Source organism: Leucoraja erinacea, chromosome 28 (assembly GCF_028641065.1).
Source record: "Leucoraja erinacea ecotype New England chromosome 28, Leri_hhj_1, whole genome shotgun sequence".
NCBI lineage: Eukaryota > Metazoa > Chordata > Chondrichthyes > Rajiformes > Rajidae > Leucoraja > Leucoraja erinaceus.
Genome location: NC_073404.1, coordinates 16,419,637 through 16,436,073, shown reverse-complemented (window position 1 = coordinate 16,436,073; position 16,437 = coordinate 16,419,637). Strand labels below are relative to the sequence as shown.

Sequence of the window (16,437 nt, the reverse complement as noted above, 5' to 3'; positions counted from 1 at the left end):
CATTTCTAGCAATGTTCCCTTCCTTACTGTCACAGAAAATATCACAAAAAATAAATAAAATCTCCCTCTTTGCACCCTTGTGCACCATAACTTTTAACACATCTTCACCCTGGTACACACCTGCACTTCGTAAGCTGAAACAGACTGGTCGCCGACTTGAACGACTTACAAAGAAATCATCTCTCACAGTCCACCATGAAACTTACAAATTCCACCTCACTGCCTACAAAGATGCCCTCATTGCTGCAAAATCTGCCTACCTCTCCTCCATATTCACCGACCCCTGCCTAAACCACAGAACCCTCTTCTCCACAGTGGGCAACTTCCTCAAGCCTCGAGCCAACACTCTCCCTACCTACTCCGGATCTCTGCAACTCATTCCTCCACTTTTTCGCTGATAAAATCAGCACCATCTATCAATCTTTATCCCCTGTACCCGACTCCCCAGCATCTACTCCACCACCTACCAAGGCCCCTCCTTTCAACATCTCCACTGACCTCCTTACCCCTCCTCCACACTGTTTCCTCTCCCAGTTTGACCTGGTCACCCCTACTGAAATCTCCAAACTCATCAGCTCTTCCAAACCCACTACCTGCTCCCTCGACCCTCTCCCCACTCCCCTGCTGAAGTCCTGCCTCCCCGTTCTCTGCCCCTACCTCACTAATCTCTTCAACTCCTCATTGTCCCAAGGGATTGTCCCCTCCGCTTTCAAAGCTGCTGCTGTCACACCAATATTAAAGGTCTTGATCCCTCCTCTCTCATTAACTACCGCCCAATCTCAAACCTCCCCTTTCTTTCAAAAACCCTGGAGCATATCGTTGCGTCACAACTTCATTCCCACCTCCTTGCGTATAACCTATTCGAACCCCTCCAATCTGGCTTTCGCCCCCTCCATAGCACAGAAACTGCTCTCCTGAAAGTCCTCAACGACCTCCTCACCTCTGCTGACACTGGTTCCCTCAACGTCCTCATCCTCCTCGACCTGAGTGCAGCCTTCGATACAGTGAACCATAACATCCTGCTTACCAGACCTGGGGGACCTTGGCATTGAAGGTTCTGCACTCAGCTGGCTCCGTTCCTACCTTTCCAACAGATCCCACTTCATCTCTCTCCATAACCACACCTCTGCTACAGCCACAGTCACTCAAGGCGTTCCCCAAGGCTCCATACTCGGCCCCCTCTTCATCATCTACATCCTCCCCCTTGGTCAGATACTCCGCCACTTCAACCTGGACTTCCACTGTTACGCCGATGACACCCAGATCTACCTCGGCACCAAATCCCCCCACAACCCCCCCCTCTCCCATATCAACTCCTGTTTGTCAGTTATAAAAACCTGGATGCAACATAACTTCCTCAAACTCAACAGCGATAACACAGAATTCCTCCTCATAGGCTCCAAATCCACACTCAGCAAAATCAATAACCCCACTCTCACCATCGACGGCACCACTGTCTCCCCATCTCCCCAGGCCCGCAACCTTGGCGTGATCTTTGATTCCACCCTCTCCTTTGAGCCTCACATCCGCCATGTCATTAAAACCTCCTTCTTTCACCTCCGCAACATCGCCAAAATCAGACCCTCTCTCACACCTCCCGCTGCTGAAAGACTCATCCATGCCTTCATCTCCTCCCAACTGGACTACTGCAACTCACTTCTCCTTGGCATCAGCTCCACCTACATCAACCGACTCCAACTGGTCCAGAACGCAGCCGCCCGACTCATCACCCACACCAAATCCTGGCATCACATCACTCCAGTCCTCAAACAACTTCACTGGCTTCCCATCTCCCACCGGATCACCTACAAAATCCTGGTCCTCACCTACAAAGCCCTCCACCATCTGCCCCCCCCCATATCTCACTGACCTCCTCTCCCCCTACCAACCCTCACGGTCCCTCAGATCCACATCAGCTGGTCTCCTCTCCATCCACAAATCCAACGTCCGCAGTTTTGGGGACAGAGCCTTCTCCAGGGCAGCTCCCAGGCTCTGGAACTCCATCCCCCAACTGATCCGCAATTCCGTGTCCCTCACCATCTTCCAGTCCCGCCTCAAGACCCATCTCTTCACCTCTGCCTATCCTTAGCCCCACGTCCCCCTCCCTTTTCATCTGTGCTTGAATTGCCTCATATTGTGTTTTGAATTGAATTCTGTCTTTACTTTGTGTACTAGTCATGTCTATACTATTTATTTCATTCCCCTTGCATGTTTTTCCTCTACTTGCTAAATTTTTGTAAGGTGTCCTTGAGACTCTTGAAAGGAGCCCATAAATAAAATTTATTATTATTATTGCTGTTATCTCAGTTTACTTTTGGTTAGTTATCACCATTATGAATTTTGCACATCAGTTTAATGTCCCTGCAAATGTGCTCAATATTTTTCCCACCAGCTGGTATCGTATAGGATATTCAAAGATAGTGTGAGATTTAAAGCCGAATTATGCATACCTCTAATTCTAATTCTGAACAAACTACACCACACAGCCTCTATGTAATTGTGGTACATATGTTTTATAAGGTACATTTCTGCAGATAAGGATTACAAATGGTTGCCAAATTGTACTCCATGCTCTGGGCAGAAGTATTTTCTAAAAGGGTAAGAAATTGGTGCTTTATTTGAATGTAACATACATACAATGCCACTTCCTTGATGCAGTAAGGCCACACTTGATACACTACCTTCAAATGTGACTGCCTTATTACAGGTAGGAATGACATCAAAATAATCATTGGGAATAGTTCTAGGAATAAGGCAACAGGCATTGAATTGAGGATATCTTGCGGGTTTAAATAAAGCATTTGAAAATATTTTACACTGATGATTATTAACTTCTATAAATCACCAAAGGGTAAATTTTATTACTACCAGGAGCAAACAGAGGGATTATTTGATTTGCCTTCAACATATAATTATTTGAGAATATTTTTTTTAGAATAAAAAAGATGGGTAAAATAGAATACAAACAGCATTGGCTTTTTAGAAGTGGCTTCCTTCAAGTAATGTAATTTCTAAAATAAAGCAAAGAAGTACCAAATAATGTAAACTGTGAATTCATTCACTGCAGGGTGTTGAATGCAGTGAGACATGTAAATAGGGATGTTCAATACGTAGCTGTTTCTGAAATGAAAGCCAGTGATGAGCTCTCTAGTTACCATTTTTACCCTTTTCCTTTGATGATTGATGGGACATGTTGGGAGGAGCATGTCCCATCAATGTCTGCTACATGACTCGGTATGCTATATAGCTGACAAGTTCCCTCAATCAGCAAATTACAAAATCTCTGTAGCACTACCATGTAAGCGGTGAATGGTGGTGGGCAATTGTCATTTATGAAGAAGGTAGCTCCAAAAATGAACCATTCTCCCTGAAGGCAGGACACAGTAAGTAGTTGCCAAAGCATCTTCAACTCAACACCTCTGGTGTTGGTCATTTATCTGGTTCCTCTTGAAGTCACCCTGGCAAGACAGAAACTATTCTTCCATCTCTGATATCAAGAAGCACCTATGACCAATAGATTCAACAATATCCAGATAACCTGGCTGTAGTACTAAAAACTTGCATTCTATGACAAGGCCATGTCTCCCGATGAGCTGTTCCGACATGCAGTAGGTATGTCTTGTCTGCAAAATGCAGGACCGATACAATGCAGTTAATTGTAATTCGAGCAGAAAAATGATGCGTATTAAATCACTCATCAATGACCTGTGTACTGCTGTTCAGTGAAATGCCATAAAGCTTCAGAATTTGTGTTTGTTCTAAATGAAAAATATCTGAATTTGAGAAGTGTGTTGAGGTTATGCTGTATCAGAACACTGTCGTGACTGCATTTTCGACGTGCAAACTGGGTTATGAGCAGCTATCGGGAGCAGAACCTACTGTAACCTGCGGATGACCTGTGCTCTGACAGCACCTTCGAGACCCTAGTGTGATTTTCATTATCCATCCCCACTCTTCAAATCACATTTCATCCTAACTTTGAAATAATGTTGTTCTTTCAGTGCCGGATCTAATCCCTTTAATTCCCTATCTAACAATTCAAGGAGATAATTTTCCTCCTTCGTGGCAACAGAGGATGAAATAATAATATTCTGACCTTGCTAGAGTTACCCTCATTCAGTAAATATCACTACACCTTCAAAGAACACAATCGCGAAGTGTTTATTGCATGTTTCAATAATATCAAAGGAGTTGTAATCTCTGACTATTACAACCCTATTGTTCATGCAGTAACGATATCTCCACTGGTAATCCATATCAGTATCAGATCTATAGGCCTATATATTGGCCTTCTAAATATTTAGATTTTATTGGTTTTGTCCTAGATGATAGCAGCTATTTAGTCCAGTGGGTGTGTACAAAGGTGACGAGCAAGTTAATATCCAACCTACCTATTTTAACTTTGCCTGGTAAGCTGTACAGCTCGAGAGCAGTTGGGTAATTGCTCCAGCGTGTCCCAACTTCACCTTTGTTAGAGCAGTCTGAATATCTCCTCCCTCTTTCCAGTTGAATTTCTCAGGACTGCATTAAAAATTAGCCTGTAGTACTGGACAATCTGGATAGAACTTTGGCACGTTGCACAATTATGGTCATTCTGATTAACAAGGTGGTTAATGCTGACATCAAATGAAAGGTGCAGCAAGTTGTATTGCATTCATCGAAAAGTTGGCAGCCTAAACCCTTTTTAGTTGAAAGGTTAACAAGTCAATGGCATGAACTACTGGCCTTTTTTTTTTTTGAGTATCAAGACATCGGGTAAGCAAATAGAATGAAATTAATTTGACCTGGATTCAAATATAAATGAGTCGTGGTATGGAGATGCTCTCTGCAAAATGATGCAAGGGAGCAAGAGGGAATGACCATCCTACTGAAGGAATCTCTACATTAATGTGGCTGAAAAAAGCTAAGGAAAGAGAATAAAAATAGTGGATGCCATAAAAAAGAATAATTGGCATAAAAGCAAAGTAACCAGGTGTGCCACTGGCTGCAATTTGTCGTGCATATTCATTATAACTCAGTACTTCTGGCTTATGATCTGCATCACAAGACATTGTGAATTATTAATAAATAAAACATGTTTTTCACTTGCAGATTCTCAGTGCATTTAAGGCATAAATGATTAGTGCTCCTGCTGCTTAAAGTTTTGGGATTAATTCTGCTTGCAGGGATGTGAGCATTCAAAGCCAAGGACAAGTGCCCAATGTAGTACTGAGGGAGTTCTGGACCATGTTCCAAAGGAGACATTAATCAGGGGCTGGTTTGTGCTCTCAATGGGATGCTAGATATCGGCCAGTTCTATTTCAAAAACAGTTAGTTCTATGTTTCCCAATCAATATTTATAACTTGATGACCATTAAAATATTATATATTCAATTTTATATCACTTATTAGAACTTGCTGCTGCAATTCCCATCTCACATCAATGACTACATTTCAGTGGCACTTCAGTCCAAAGCATTTTAGGGTACCCCAGTGCTTGTGAAAGTTGGCATTTCAATGCAAGTCCTGTCTATTTCATTGAAAAACAAGTGATGTATGTGCATTTAGCATCTTCACAAATAAAGACAGCAAGGATGCTTCCTTTTTGATCTTCTCTTTTAAAAATTATAAACATTTTCAAAATGTAACTGTTCTAGGGAAGGGATGGGGGTGAAGGCACATATTTTCAACAATGAATCTCCTCCTTGGGAGATTCCTTTTGGCAGTTGTCTTGGATGGTAAGATACTGACACGGATTGAAAATGCAATGGAAATGTATGGCACCAAGTGTCCCCACTCTGTAGAGAGTCCACGGATTGGGAAATGTTGCTCTAGGACTTTTGTGACATTGCAGTTATCTGTTAGTTGTAAATCAGCGTGGTATAGGATTAATTTAATATAGGATTAAAATAAGTTTGCTGGTAGGTATAATGCATTTTTTAAGAGACCTTACACCTATTTCCGAAAGTATCTTACTTGTGGAAACTGTTTTTCCTATCAATGTTAGTGAAGGTTTTCAATTTTGGACATCTTAAATCTCCCATCGTCAGAAGTTCGACTGGCTGGGTGACATGGGATATTTTTATGGTGGAGATAAATAGATTCTTGATTAGTACAGGTGTCAAGGGTTATGGGGGAAAAAGGGAGGAGAATGGGGTTAGGAGGAAGAGATCACCCATGATTGAATGGCGGACTAGACTTGATGGGCCAAATGGCCTAATTGTGCTCCTATCACTATTGACCTTGCTATGAGATGCATGCTCCTTCACCTGACCAGCAAGTGTTCTACAAGCTTCCAACTGTTATTCAAGCCTTATAAACTCTCTAAAAGTGTGATTATTGTAAACCAGCAACTTTGACCAGAACAAAGTTGTGGAACCAATCATGTGATGGTACCACATGGATTTTTTTTTTTTGTTCTAAGAAGTGCTGCCTCAATTTCAGCAACCTGGGTGCAATCCTGACCTTGTGTGCTGTCTAAGTGGAGTTTGCATGCTCTTCCAGTGACTGTGGGATTCCTCCAGGTACTCCGGTTACTACCCGCAGATGTACTGGTTTTTGGATTAATTGGCCAAAGTAATTTGCCTCTGTGTAGGAATGATGGTATCTGGGAAGAGTTAACTGAAATGTGGGTGGGATAAAATGCTGTCAGTGTAAATTTAGTGTAAATAGGTATTTGATGGTTGTCACAGACTGGGTGGACTCGATGGTCTGTTTCTGTGCTCTCTCTGTACTTCAGTGCTACCTTTGGGCATTGTGCCAATATGTCAGCCCAGAGCATATGCTTAAATATCTCTGGGTTTGAAACGTTGTCACACTCCTGAGCCATCTACAGTGATCAATGATTAATTTATAGACCCATCAGTATTACTAGACTTTAACTTCTCACCTTGGAAGTAGAGAGTATTTGTTAAAATTTAATTATCTGTATTTATTCAATAGTATCCATTTTTCTTCATCACTTAAGTCTTGGAGTGAGCCTATATATTTTGTGCAATGTCTGAATGAAAACGTAATACGCTGCAGCATTGAAATTAACATGTCATCCATTGTAAACTTTGTACACGCAGTTAAGCAATTGGTTAGTAAAGTAGAAATGAAAATTATTTGCTTGAAACTAATTTTTAGAAACACTGAGCAGGTCTGGTCACATTTGTGGCATAGTGTTAATGTTTCATGTCAAAGACCCTTCAAGAGAACTGGGAAGGAGACAAAAGAAGCTTAAGCTGGAAGGACAGTGGAAGGCAAGTATTTGGAATGAGAACGTGGACAAAAACGACAAAATAATGCGGGTCTTGTGAAATGCAGAGCAGGGTGGGTGTTTTTCCAGAATAATTACACCAACAATTCTGAGTGTCCTTTATTCCAGTTAACATTGGGGAACCATAATGCTTGGGTGATGAGCCAATAAATAATTGGTTCTAGCACATCCCTTCCTCTCCTGAATGTCAACTCATATAATTCTGCAGCATTTGCCATTTTTGTGATTTGTTTACTTTGAGGCATCACCTTATCTCTAGCTCAAAAAACACACGGGGGAATTTCACCGCCAAATGCAATCCTCTCCACGCCCCGTGTTTAATTTCACAGATAATAATCAAGTGTAGAAACTTTGCATTTCTTTCTGGTTTCCAAGTTTTTCCAAGACCTCTGCTGCGCCTGCTCCAAAGTCTCCATATCCTCCTTATATTATGGCAACCAGCACGACCACTAATATTACTAATGTGGCCTAACCAAAGTTTTATAAAGCTACAAATGACTTCCTAATCTGTATTCTTAATGCCCTGACTTATGAAGGCAAGCACGCTGTACAGTTTCTATCTCACCTATCCACCTGTGATGCGATTTCATAGTACGTTGGACATACACCCCCAGATCCTTCTGTAGTTGTAGCAGTACATCATTTATTGGCAGTAAGAACAATGTATTGTCCCTTATTATTGCAAATTGTCTTCACCTAATGTATATTGGTTGATTCCTATATGTGCCCATTTCTATTTAGGTTATGCTTTAGGAAGGATATGGCTGGGTTGCAGAGGGGAGTTTCAGTGACACCGGGAATGAAGGACTTTGGTCATGTTGAGAGGACGAGATTGTTCTCCTTGGTGCAGAGGAAGTTATGGGAGATGTAATACAAATATAAACTAGTAGAATAGGAAGGAAGGATTTGTTTCCTTTGGCTGGAAGTGTGATAGCCAGAGGATGATGACTAATTTTAATTACAAAGAGAATGCACAATTTAAAGCAGATTTTGTGTGCTTTGTGATACCTTGCCCGAAAGGACTTGGGAAGAAGGTCCAATAGTAATGTTCCTTGATCCTTTCCATTTAATGTTTTCTAAACCCTTATCAAAGAGTTATGGGAATATAGTTATCAATGATCAGCTACCTCTTGAATTATTAAATGTGAACATGAAACTAATGGTTTCTGAGTTGTGGGAGAAACTTGGTCTGAGAGATGTACTTAAAATGTTCTCTGCAGAGCCACATATTATCCAGGGATGCAGATATATGACAACAATTGACAGTACAAATTGGCATGGGAAATGTTGGCACTGCAATTTTCAAAGGGAAATGTCTGTAAAAGTATTGCCAGAAATTATAACTTGACATATTAAAAATGGTAGGAAATATGTATTCAATATGTAAAAAAGGGGGAGATGCAACGAGACCTGGGTGTCATGGTACACCAGTCATTAATGCGTAGAAGTTGTATCCTGCACCTATGAATACAATATTTTCTATTGCTTCGTGCCCACGATTCTTCAGATGTCACATTTGGGAGATTTAAGGTTAAATAACAGTAAACCTGGCTATTTTACTAGAGAGATGAATAAGATTACATGGTTCTTAAAAAGGGACCAAATTATACCTATGGTGTCAAAGCCCTTGGAAGGAGTTGTTCAGACTTCAACACGGTTCCTCACTGTTCAAGGCTATGAAACCACATGCAGCATTCCTGCCTCTCATTTCAGAAGATTGCAGGCTTGTGCACTAGTCTGAAGGAGGGTCTGACCCAAAACATCACCCATCCTTTTTCTCTGGAGATGCTGCCTGACCTGCTGAGATACTCCGGCACTTTGGGTCCATCTTCACCATTCGCAACCTATCTTACAGCTATAGTATTGAGTTCTTCCCTCCAACAGCCTTTGCTAAATTCCACCTTGAATGGATCCTGGAATTCTTTGTGTATATAAATGACAAGTCAATATGATTTTTTTTTGTTGTTTAAATCCCTCCTTTAATGCAGGAGAAATAATGCCCAAATTTCTGGGAGTGTCCCAATATAGAGACTTGCCTGCCAAATATTCTGTGAGTGTAAGAAGGAATCGCACGGGCTGGTTTAAACCAAAGATAGACACAAAAAGCAGGAGTAACTCAGCGGGGACAGGCAGCATCTCTGGAGAGAAAGAATGGGTGATGTTTCAGGTCGAGAACCTTCTTCAGACTGATTAGGGTTAAGGGAAACGAGAGATATAGATGTTGATGTGGAGAGATAAAGAACAATGAATGAAAAATATGAACAGAGACTGTTCCTTCTGCAACTCCCTGGTTAACTCATCCCTTCCCACCCAAACTACCCCCTCCCCAGATACCTTCCCCTGCAACTGCAGAAGATGCAACGCTTGTCGCTATACCTCCTCCCTCGACTCTGTCCAAGGACCCTGACTGTCCTTTCAGGTTAGGCAGAGGTTCACTTGCACCTCCTCCAACCTCATCTACTGTATCTAGAAGTGGACTCTTATACATCGGCGAGACCGAACGCAGACTGGGCGATCATTTCGTGGAACACCTACGCTCAGTCGCGTGAACCAACCTGATCTCCTGGTTTGCTGGACACTTTAATTCTTCTTCCCATTCCTACATAGGCCTTTCTGTCGGCGGTATTCTCCATTGTCAGAGTGAGGCTAAACGCAAATTAGAGGAACAGCATCTCGTATTTCGCTTGGGCAGCTTACAGCCCAGTGGTATGAATATTGATTTCTCTCACTGTAGGTAGCCCTGGCACTCCCTCTCTCTATCTCTCCCCCACCCAAGTCACACTAGCTTTTCATTTTCACCCTACAAACAGCCTGTTTCCTTTTTGCATATCTTACATTTTTGCATATCTTTCATTCATTGTTCTTTATCTCTCCACATCACCGTCTATATCTCTCGTTTCCCTTATCTAACCAGTCTGAAGAAGGGTCTCGACCCAAAACATCACCCTTCCTTCTCTCCAGAGATGCTGTCTATTCTGTGAGTGGCTAATTTAACTGTCACAGAATGATGCCAAATCATTTGAGATCACCCAAAATGATGCTGTCTTGAAAATATAGTCCATCTGAAGAAAGGTCTCGCCCTGAAATATCACTGATCCAAGTCAAGTCAAGTCAAGTTTATTTGTCACATACACATACGAGATGTGCAGTGAAATGAAAGTGGCAATGCTCGCGGAACAACAAAACAACCAAACAAATTATAAACACAATCATAACACACATATTATTTTACATAATAGTTCCATGTTCTGCACAGATGCTGCTTGACCCGCTGAGTTATTCAGCACTTTGAGTCCTTTTCTGTCTTGAAAAGACATGTTCTGCTCACTCTTTACTCCTGGTTTGCAAATCTATTGAGGCTCTTGGTGCAGCAGCGGTAGCTTTTGTATTCCTCAGGCTTGGTTTTCAGATCTTGGGTCAGCATTCCTTCAATTCAGGTTTCTTGCAATATCCCACTTTTGATTGTTCCATTACTGATAACATGCCCTTCTGCATCTGTCTATCACTACCTTCTTTTAACACAGGCTTAGTGTTATTTAACCTTAATTCTCCCAAATGTGACGTCTGTAGAGTGGTGGCCATGGTGTAATAGAAAAGATTGCATTCATAGGTGCAGGATAAAACTATACACGCATTATAAAAATGTTGAATACATTATTCCTATCATTCTGAAATGATTTGAAACCCATCTCATTTAGCAACCAGTGCTCAACAATAGGTTCCCTTATCGTCTTAAACACTTGTGCGTATTATGTTGTGCAATGGACCTTGTCTAGTTACAGGTTCTATTCCAAAACAGTTCTAGTCCCTTGCACATACTTCAATAACAAATACATTACACCCTCCCTATACAAGTACGTGTACATTTCAGGAAAAGTAATTGTCACCATTGGGGGCACGAGAAGAATGATAATTTCTTCAATCGTTCAAACCATCTTTCAACGTTGTAGCATCAGATTTAAGTATTTTGCTTTCATGTGTCCTATGAGTATTAAGAAAGCAAGCTGTGCATTCTGTTTATTAATCAAAAAAATAATAACAACAAACATTTGATTTGCATATGAATGAACAACCAGTCACAAAACTGTCGTAACTCAGCTTGTAATTTAGCAGTTAGTACATTTTCTGTTCTGGGCATTAGGACTGATAGGACACTCTTAAATTAATTGGTATTTGTAACTGAAATTATGATGTTTCCTCATCTCTAGATGTGTTTGAGCGGTTGGGTCCAGTGGGCAAATCTGAAACCATATTGCTTTAAAAACACACAGAGCATTGATTAAGGAGGCGTACGGTAACTAAAGCAATGTCGATGATGGCTGAGGAGCAAAATTGTAGCTTGATTGTGACAAACAAATCAATAAAGAAAAATAAGCACTTGCATAGATCCTTCTAGAGCTTCCCAGAATGCTTTGCATCCTCCAGTTCTGTCAACGTATGGTCACTAACATAATTTTGGAGCTGGTGCAGAGAAGATTCACTGGATTAATTCCTGAGATGAAGAGGTTGTTTTATTGATAAATATTGAGTAGAGTGGGCCTATGTTGTCTGGGCTTGACAAGAGTGAGGCGATTGAAACAAAATTCAGAAGGGGCCAGAAGGATAGCGTTTAGATATTTCCATTTGGAATTTTAAAACAAATAGAATGACTTGGAATAAAGGATTTCCCATTTAAGGCTGATAAGGAGGAATATCTTTTGGGTTGGGCATCTCTTTAGGCCAGATAGCTACGGATGCTATCATTAAGTCCATTGAAGGCCGGAGAGAGAAATTTGGATCAAAGGCAGATCACGTTTACTGATTGGACCAGGCACCACTTCCTAAGTCATTGTGTGAAGTGCCAATATAGCCCCAGTGGTTTCTTTATCCTGATCAATTTTAACATTTGTTTTCTTGTGGGGGTGAAAGAGCACAATTTTTGTTGTAGCATGAAACTACAGTAATACATTATTAGCAGGAACTCAAACCATGTGCATTGTACTCACCAGTTAAAATTGGTTGCCTTAAGGTGCCATTGCTTCCATCTTCAGCTGGTAAAAATTACAATGTTATGCATGGTCCAACATGCCCAGTGGATTGGTCGCTTAGTTATGTGAGTGAATCTCACACAACCAAAGGAGTCATTCACTTCACTATCCCTGAGGCAGCTCATTGGTGGTGCTACTCCATCAATTCCAATAACATGCTTTTTGTGCTTAGGCCTGATAAAATGTAAGGTTTTATTCAACGGAAGTTGTTATTGCATGTCCACTGCTGTTCTTTGGCAGTGAATACCAGGCCCATACTTTGTGGCTTTAAAAATAATGTCTTTGCTGCTTGTATTGTCTACATCTGTCAAAAAACAAGAGACATGGATAATTGGTTGCATTCGGCTGGTCAAGTAGTATTTGGGTAAAGAAAGAAAATGAACATTTTGGATCCAAGACCTTTTGTCCGGTTGGAAGGAAATCGGACGAAAGGGGAAGGATGGTTAAGACAAATGGAATATCTTAGATGGGCCGAGGGCAGAAATGATCTTATTGATGGGTTGCTGTGGGCAGAGAGAAAAATAAAAGAATGTAAAGTCTTTAAAATGTAGAGCTGTAGGAAATGCTCGGCAGGTTAGGCCATCCTGGAGGGTAAACCTGAATTAATATTACAAATGGCTTATGTACTCTCTCCAGATCTTATGATCTTGAATAACTATTGTTCCCCCTTCCACAGATGCTGTCTGATGTGCTGAGGATTTCTAGCATCTGTCATTTTGATTTGGTTCTGTGTCCTCGGTTGGTCGTTGTCGGAAAAAGTGATGGTACGGATTTAAATTATTTGTTTCTGCCTAACATGAGACTCTTTGTGTCTTCACAACAGGTAACAGAGCTGAATGAAGCCCTTTCCAATGAAGAAAGGAATCTTCTCTCCGTGGCCTACAAGAACGTGGTAGGGGCGAGACGCTCATCTTGGAGGGTGATCAGCAGCATCGAGCAGAAGACCTCGGCGGACGGCAATGAGAAGAAGATCGAGATGGTGCGGGCCTACAGAGAGAAGATAGAGAAGGAGCTGGAATCCGTGTGCCAAGATGTGCTCAACCTCTTAGACAATTACCTGATCAAAAACTGCAGCGACACACAGTATGAGAGCAAGGTCTTCTACCTGAAGATGAAGGGAGACTATTACCGCTACCTTGCAGAGGTGGCCTCTGGCGAGAAACGTGCCACAGTGGTGGAATCCTCGGAGAAGGCGTACGGTGAGGCCCACGAGATCAGCAAGGAGCACATGCAGCCCACGCACCCCATTCGACTGGGTCTGGCCCTCAACTACTCGGTGTTCTATTACGAGATCCAGAATGCTCCCGAGCAGGCCTGCCACTTGGCCAAGACCGCCTTTGACGATGCCATCGCCGAACTCGACACCCTCAACGAGGACTCCTACAAGGACTCGACCCTCATCATGCAGCTTCTCCGCGACAATCTGACACTCTGGACAAGCGACCAGCAGGACGACGAAGGCGGGGAAGGGAACAATTAAGCCATGGGGGGGGAGGGGGAAACTGGCTGCTGCAGCTGCGACCGCAGTCTTTTTTTTTCCACTTGGGTGGGGGAGGGAGAGCTTCTGTTTACCCCCTCCCCTCACTCTCTGACGCCTCTTCGACATTTGCCAAAACACCACTAGCGGAAAGTCAGACTTGGCCGTGCTGGTTCGGAATGGGAGCCACACACTGGCATTTGGACTGTTCTGTAGTTAAATAAGTGGAGTTGTTTCATTTAACGTAAAGCTAGAGAGAAGTAAAACTTGAATGATGAGGTCTGCACAAAAAAATACTCTTGTGGTTTCAGTAACCTCCACTCTTTCAAAAAAAAAAACTCGTATTAACAAAATACAGTACAAGATATTTTATTTATATTAATTTGCCTATTTAAAAAAAAAAAGACTAATTTATAAAGCCGTAGATGTGTTTCCAGGCTCTCATTTCCCTAAATTAGAATGATTATGGCTCAAGTCCTGAAATAAATGATTTGCAAAGACCAATATTTCTAGATTTAAATAATAGAACAATTGAGATCTAGTAGCATCAGACCTAGTTCAAAACTGCTGGCAGATGTACTTTTCACTGGAAAGACCTGCTTTTTTATGATTTAGAGCAACCCTTGTTAGCCAATTGGAATTTTTGTGCCTACCATTGTTTAACTAACGGCATTTCAGACCAGAGATTAGTTATTGCTACTACTTAGACCCCTCTACATGTTACTGAAAGCATAGGATCATTTGTTTGGGTCAGGCTGAATCGAGGGCAGATTTCATAAAAGAAAAATAATGGGAATTGATCTTCAAGCAGCTTATTTGTTTTTTTTAAAAAGAGATGCACTTGCCTATTATGCTGTCTTATCAAGTGTAATATGATTATTATGCTTCAATATTGTGCATGCTGGTGATGTATTTAAACAGTAGCTCAGATTTATTAACTTATAGATGTGATGTATTCTAATGGCAAAAATACTAGTCTTCATATGTAACTGATTTGCTGGAGTATGCTCTACCCAAATGATCGTAACAGTTGATTGGTCTGTTATGGACGTTACTATAGTGACATGCAATTATGTAATTGACTTGTTGAAAGCACCAGTGTTCTAGCTTAATCTTGATGTCTGGTGTTTTGTTATAGTGAAATTATTACAGTGTAGGAGCTTTTACCAGAACTTGTTAGTATGAGGCTTCTGTTTGTGCTTTTGTCATGTTATGCAGTGAACTCTTACAGTTTGAGCAAGTGACTTGATTATTTTATCTCCAACCCAGTGTATCTGTGGGGAAACCCTTCCACACAATGGACCATTCCTTGGCAATTTTCTCAGTGATGGAATATCTTGAATGTGAGTCATTATGTAGCAGTCGCACACAGGCTAATAAAATCGCAAATCAGTTCTTCTGCTTATGTAGAGTTCTTCCGCCTGCTTCACTGTCTGTGTTCAGGGGTGCTCCAAAGGCAATGGAAGCTGAGGATGGAATTGAGGCCTGGAGGTGATGCTGAGAATGATGGGGGGGGGGGGGGGGGGGGGGGGGGGGGGGGGGGGGGGGGGGGGGGGGGGGGGATCAAAACAGATCTGGGGAGTTACACAAATTGATATGAAAGGGTATGGAGATATTTGAGGCAATTTTCGAAGGAGTTTCCGTTTCCATTCTGTTGCTGTAACTACAACAATGACTCTCAGAAGCACTGAGGTGTAAGGGTCCTTTGCTTATTGATCCACATGAGTATCAGCTCATGTGATGTCTGCATAGGCTTCTGTCGGCACAATCTGCTGAGTTACTTTTGATGCCCACCAGGACAGGCAGAATTGCATGATTAATTCTTTCTGATGATATCATAAGCTGTTCATATCAGAGATAATGCCACTGGAAACAATTGAATTTGTTGATACTATTCCTCTTTATGGATACCTGATGTGCCAATTTGCCTGCAGCGCTTCCTCAAAACAAACCTTTTAAAATGAATGGGTCATTTATAAGTGCTTTGGGATGTACCATCAGAACTGAGATCTTTCTTTCACAATGCCACTAGGAATTGTAATCCCCACGGCAGTACATTTTGAACCATTTACAATGAAGGTGTTGATGGGACGAAGCTCCTATCTCAAATATTTTCATACCACATTAATGTAGGTTTGACCACAACTTTGCTGAGGGAAGTTTCTCGTGCACTTTGTCTAATTTCATATTCTGACTTCAATAACATGAAGTACATTAAAACTTCAATACTTAGCCAAAAGCTGGCAATAGTGACCTATACACTCTACTTATTTTAAAGATCTGGGACGTGCTTGGTGTAGTTATCAGGATTATGATAATTAACATTTCCTGTTGAACACAATGGGGGAGCAGTTTTCAAACTGAACTGGAGTGAGCTATATCCTGAAATAGTGTCTTCTGCTTCCTCGGTTTCCTCTCAAGTAGGTTGGCTTTTATAAATGTAAGCTTTGTGATGTATTACTACTATTTAGGTGCACCATATGTTACGGTTTGCACACTATCCATACAATCCAATATTCCCCATTTCCCACAGTAACGCGGTGACAATTATAGCTACTGCGGGCTCATCCTTCCTTAATACAGTGAGCCTGCTTGCAGCTGCTGAGACTCCCTGACCATAACAGGATGACTCCTTCTGGGCCATTCAGTCACGGTCCAACTTTAGCTGACATTTAAGCAAAGCAACTTCCTGC

At 41.7% G+C, this 16,437-nt stretch overlaps 1 protein-coding gene across 1 annotated transcript in view; it reads left to right on the top strand.

The window, feature by feature from the left end:
* LOC129710696 (14-3-3 protein gamma-B) overlaps positions 1-15,139 on the top strand; it is a 43,400-nt gene extending 28,261 nt beyond the window's left edge. Inside the window, exon 2 of the mRNA XM_055657869.1 lies at positions 13,091-15,139. Within this exon, the coding sequence (XP_055513844.1) occupies positions 13,091-13,747 (657 nt within the window). The 3' untranslated portion in view covers positions 13,748-15,139. The remainder of the gene's footprint in view (positions 1-13,090) is intronic.
* The last annotated feature ends 1,298 nt before the right edge of the window (positions 15,140-16,437 follow it).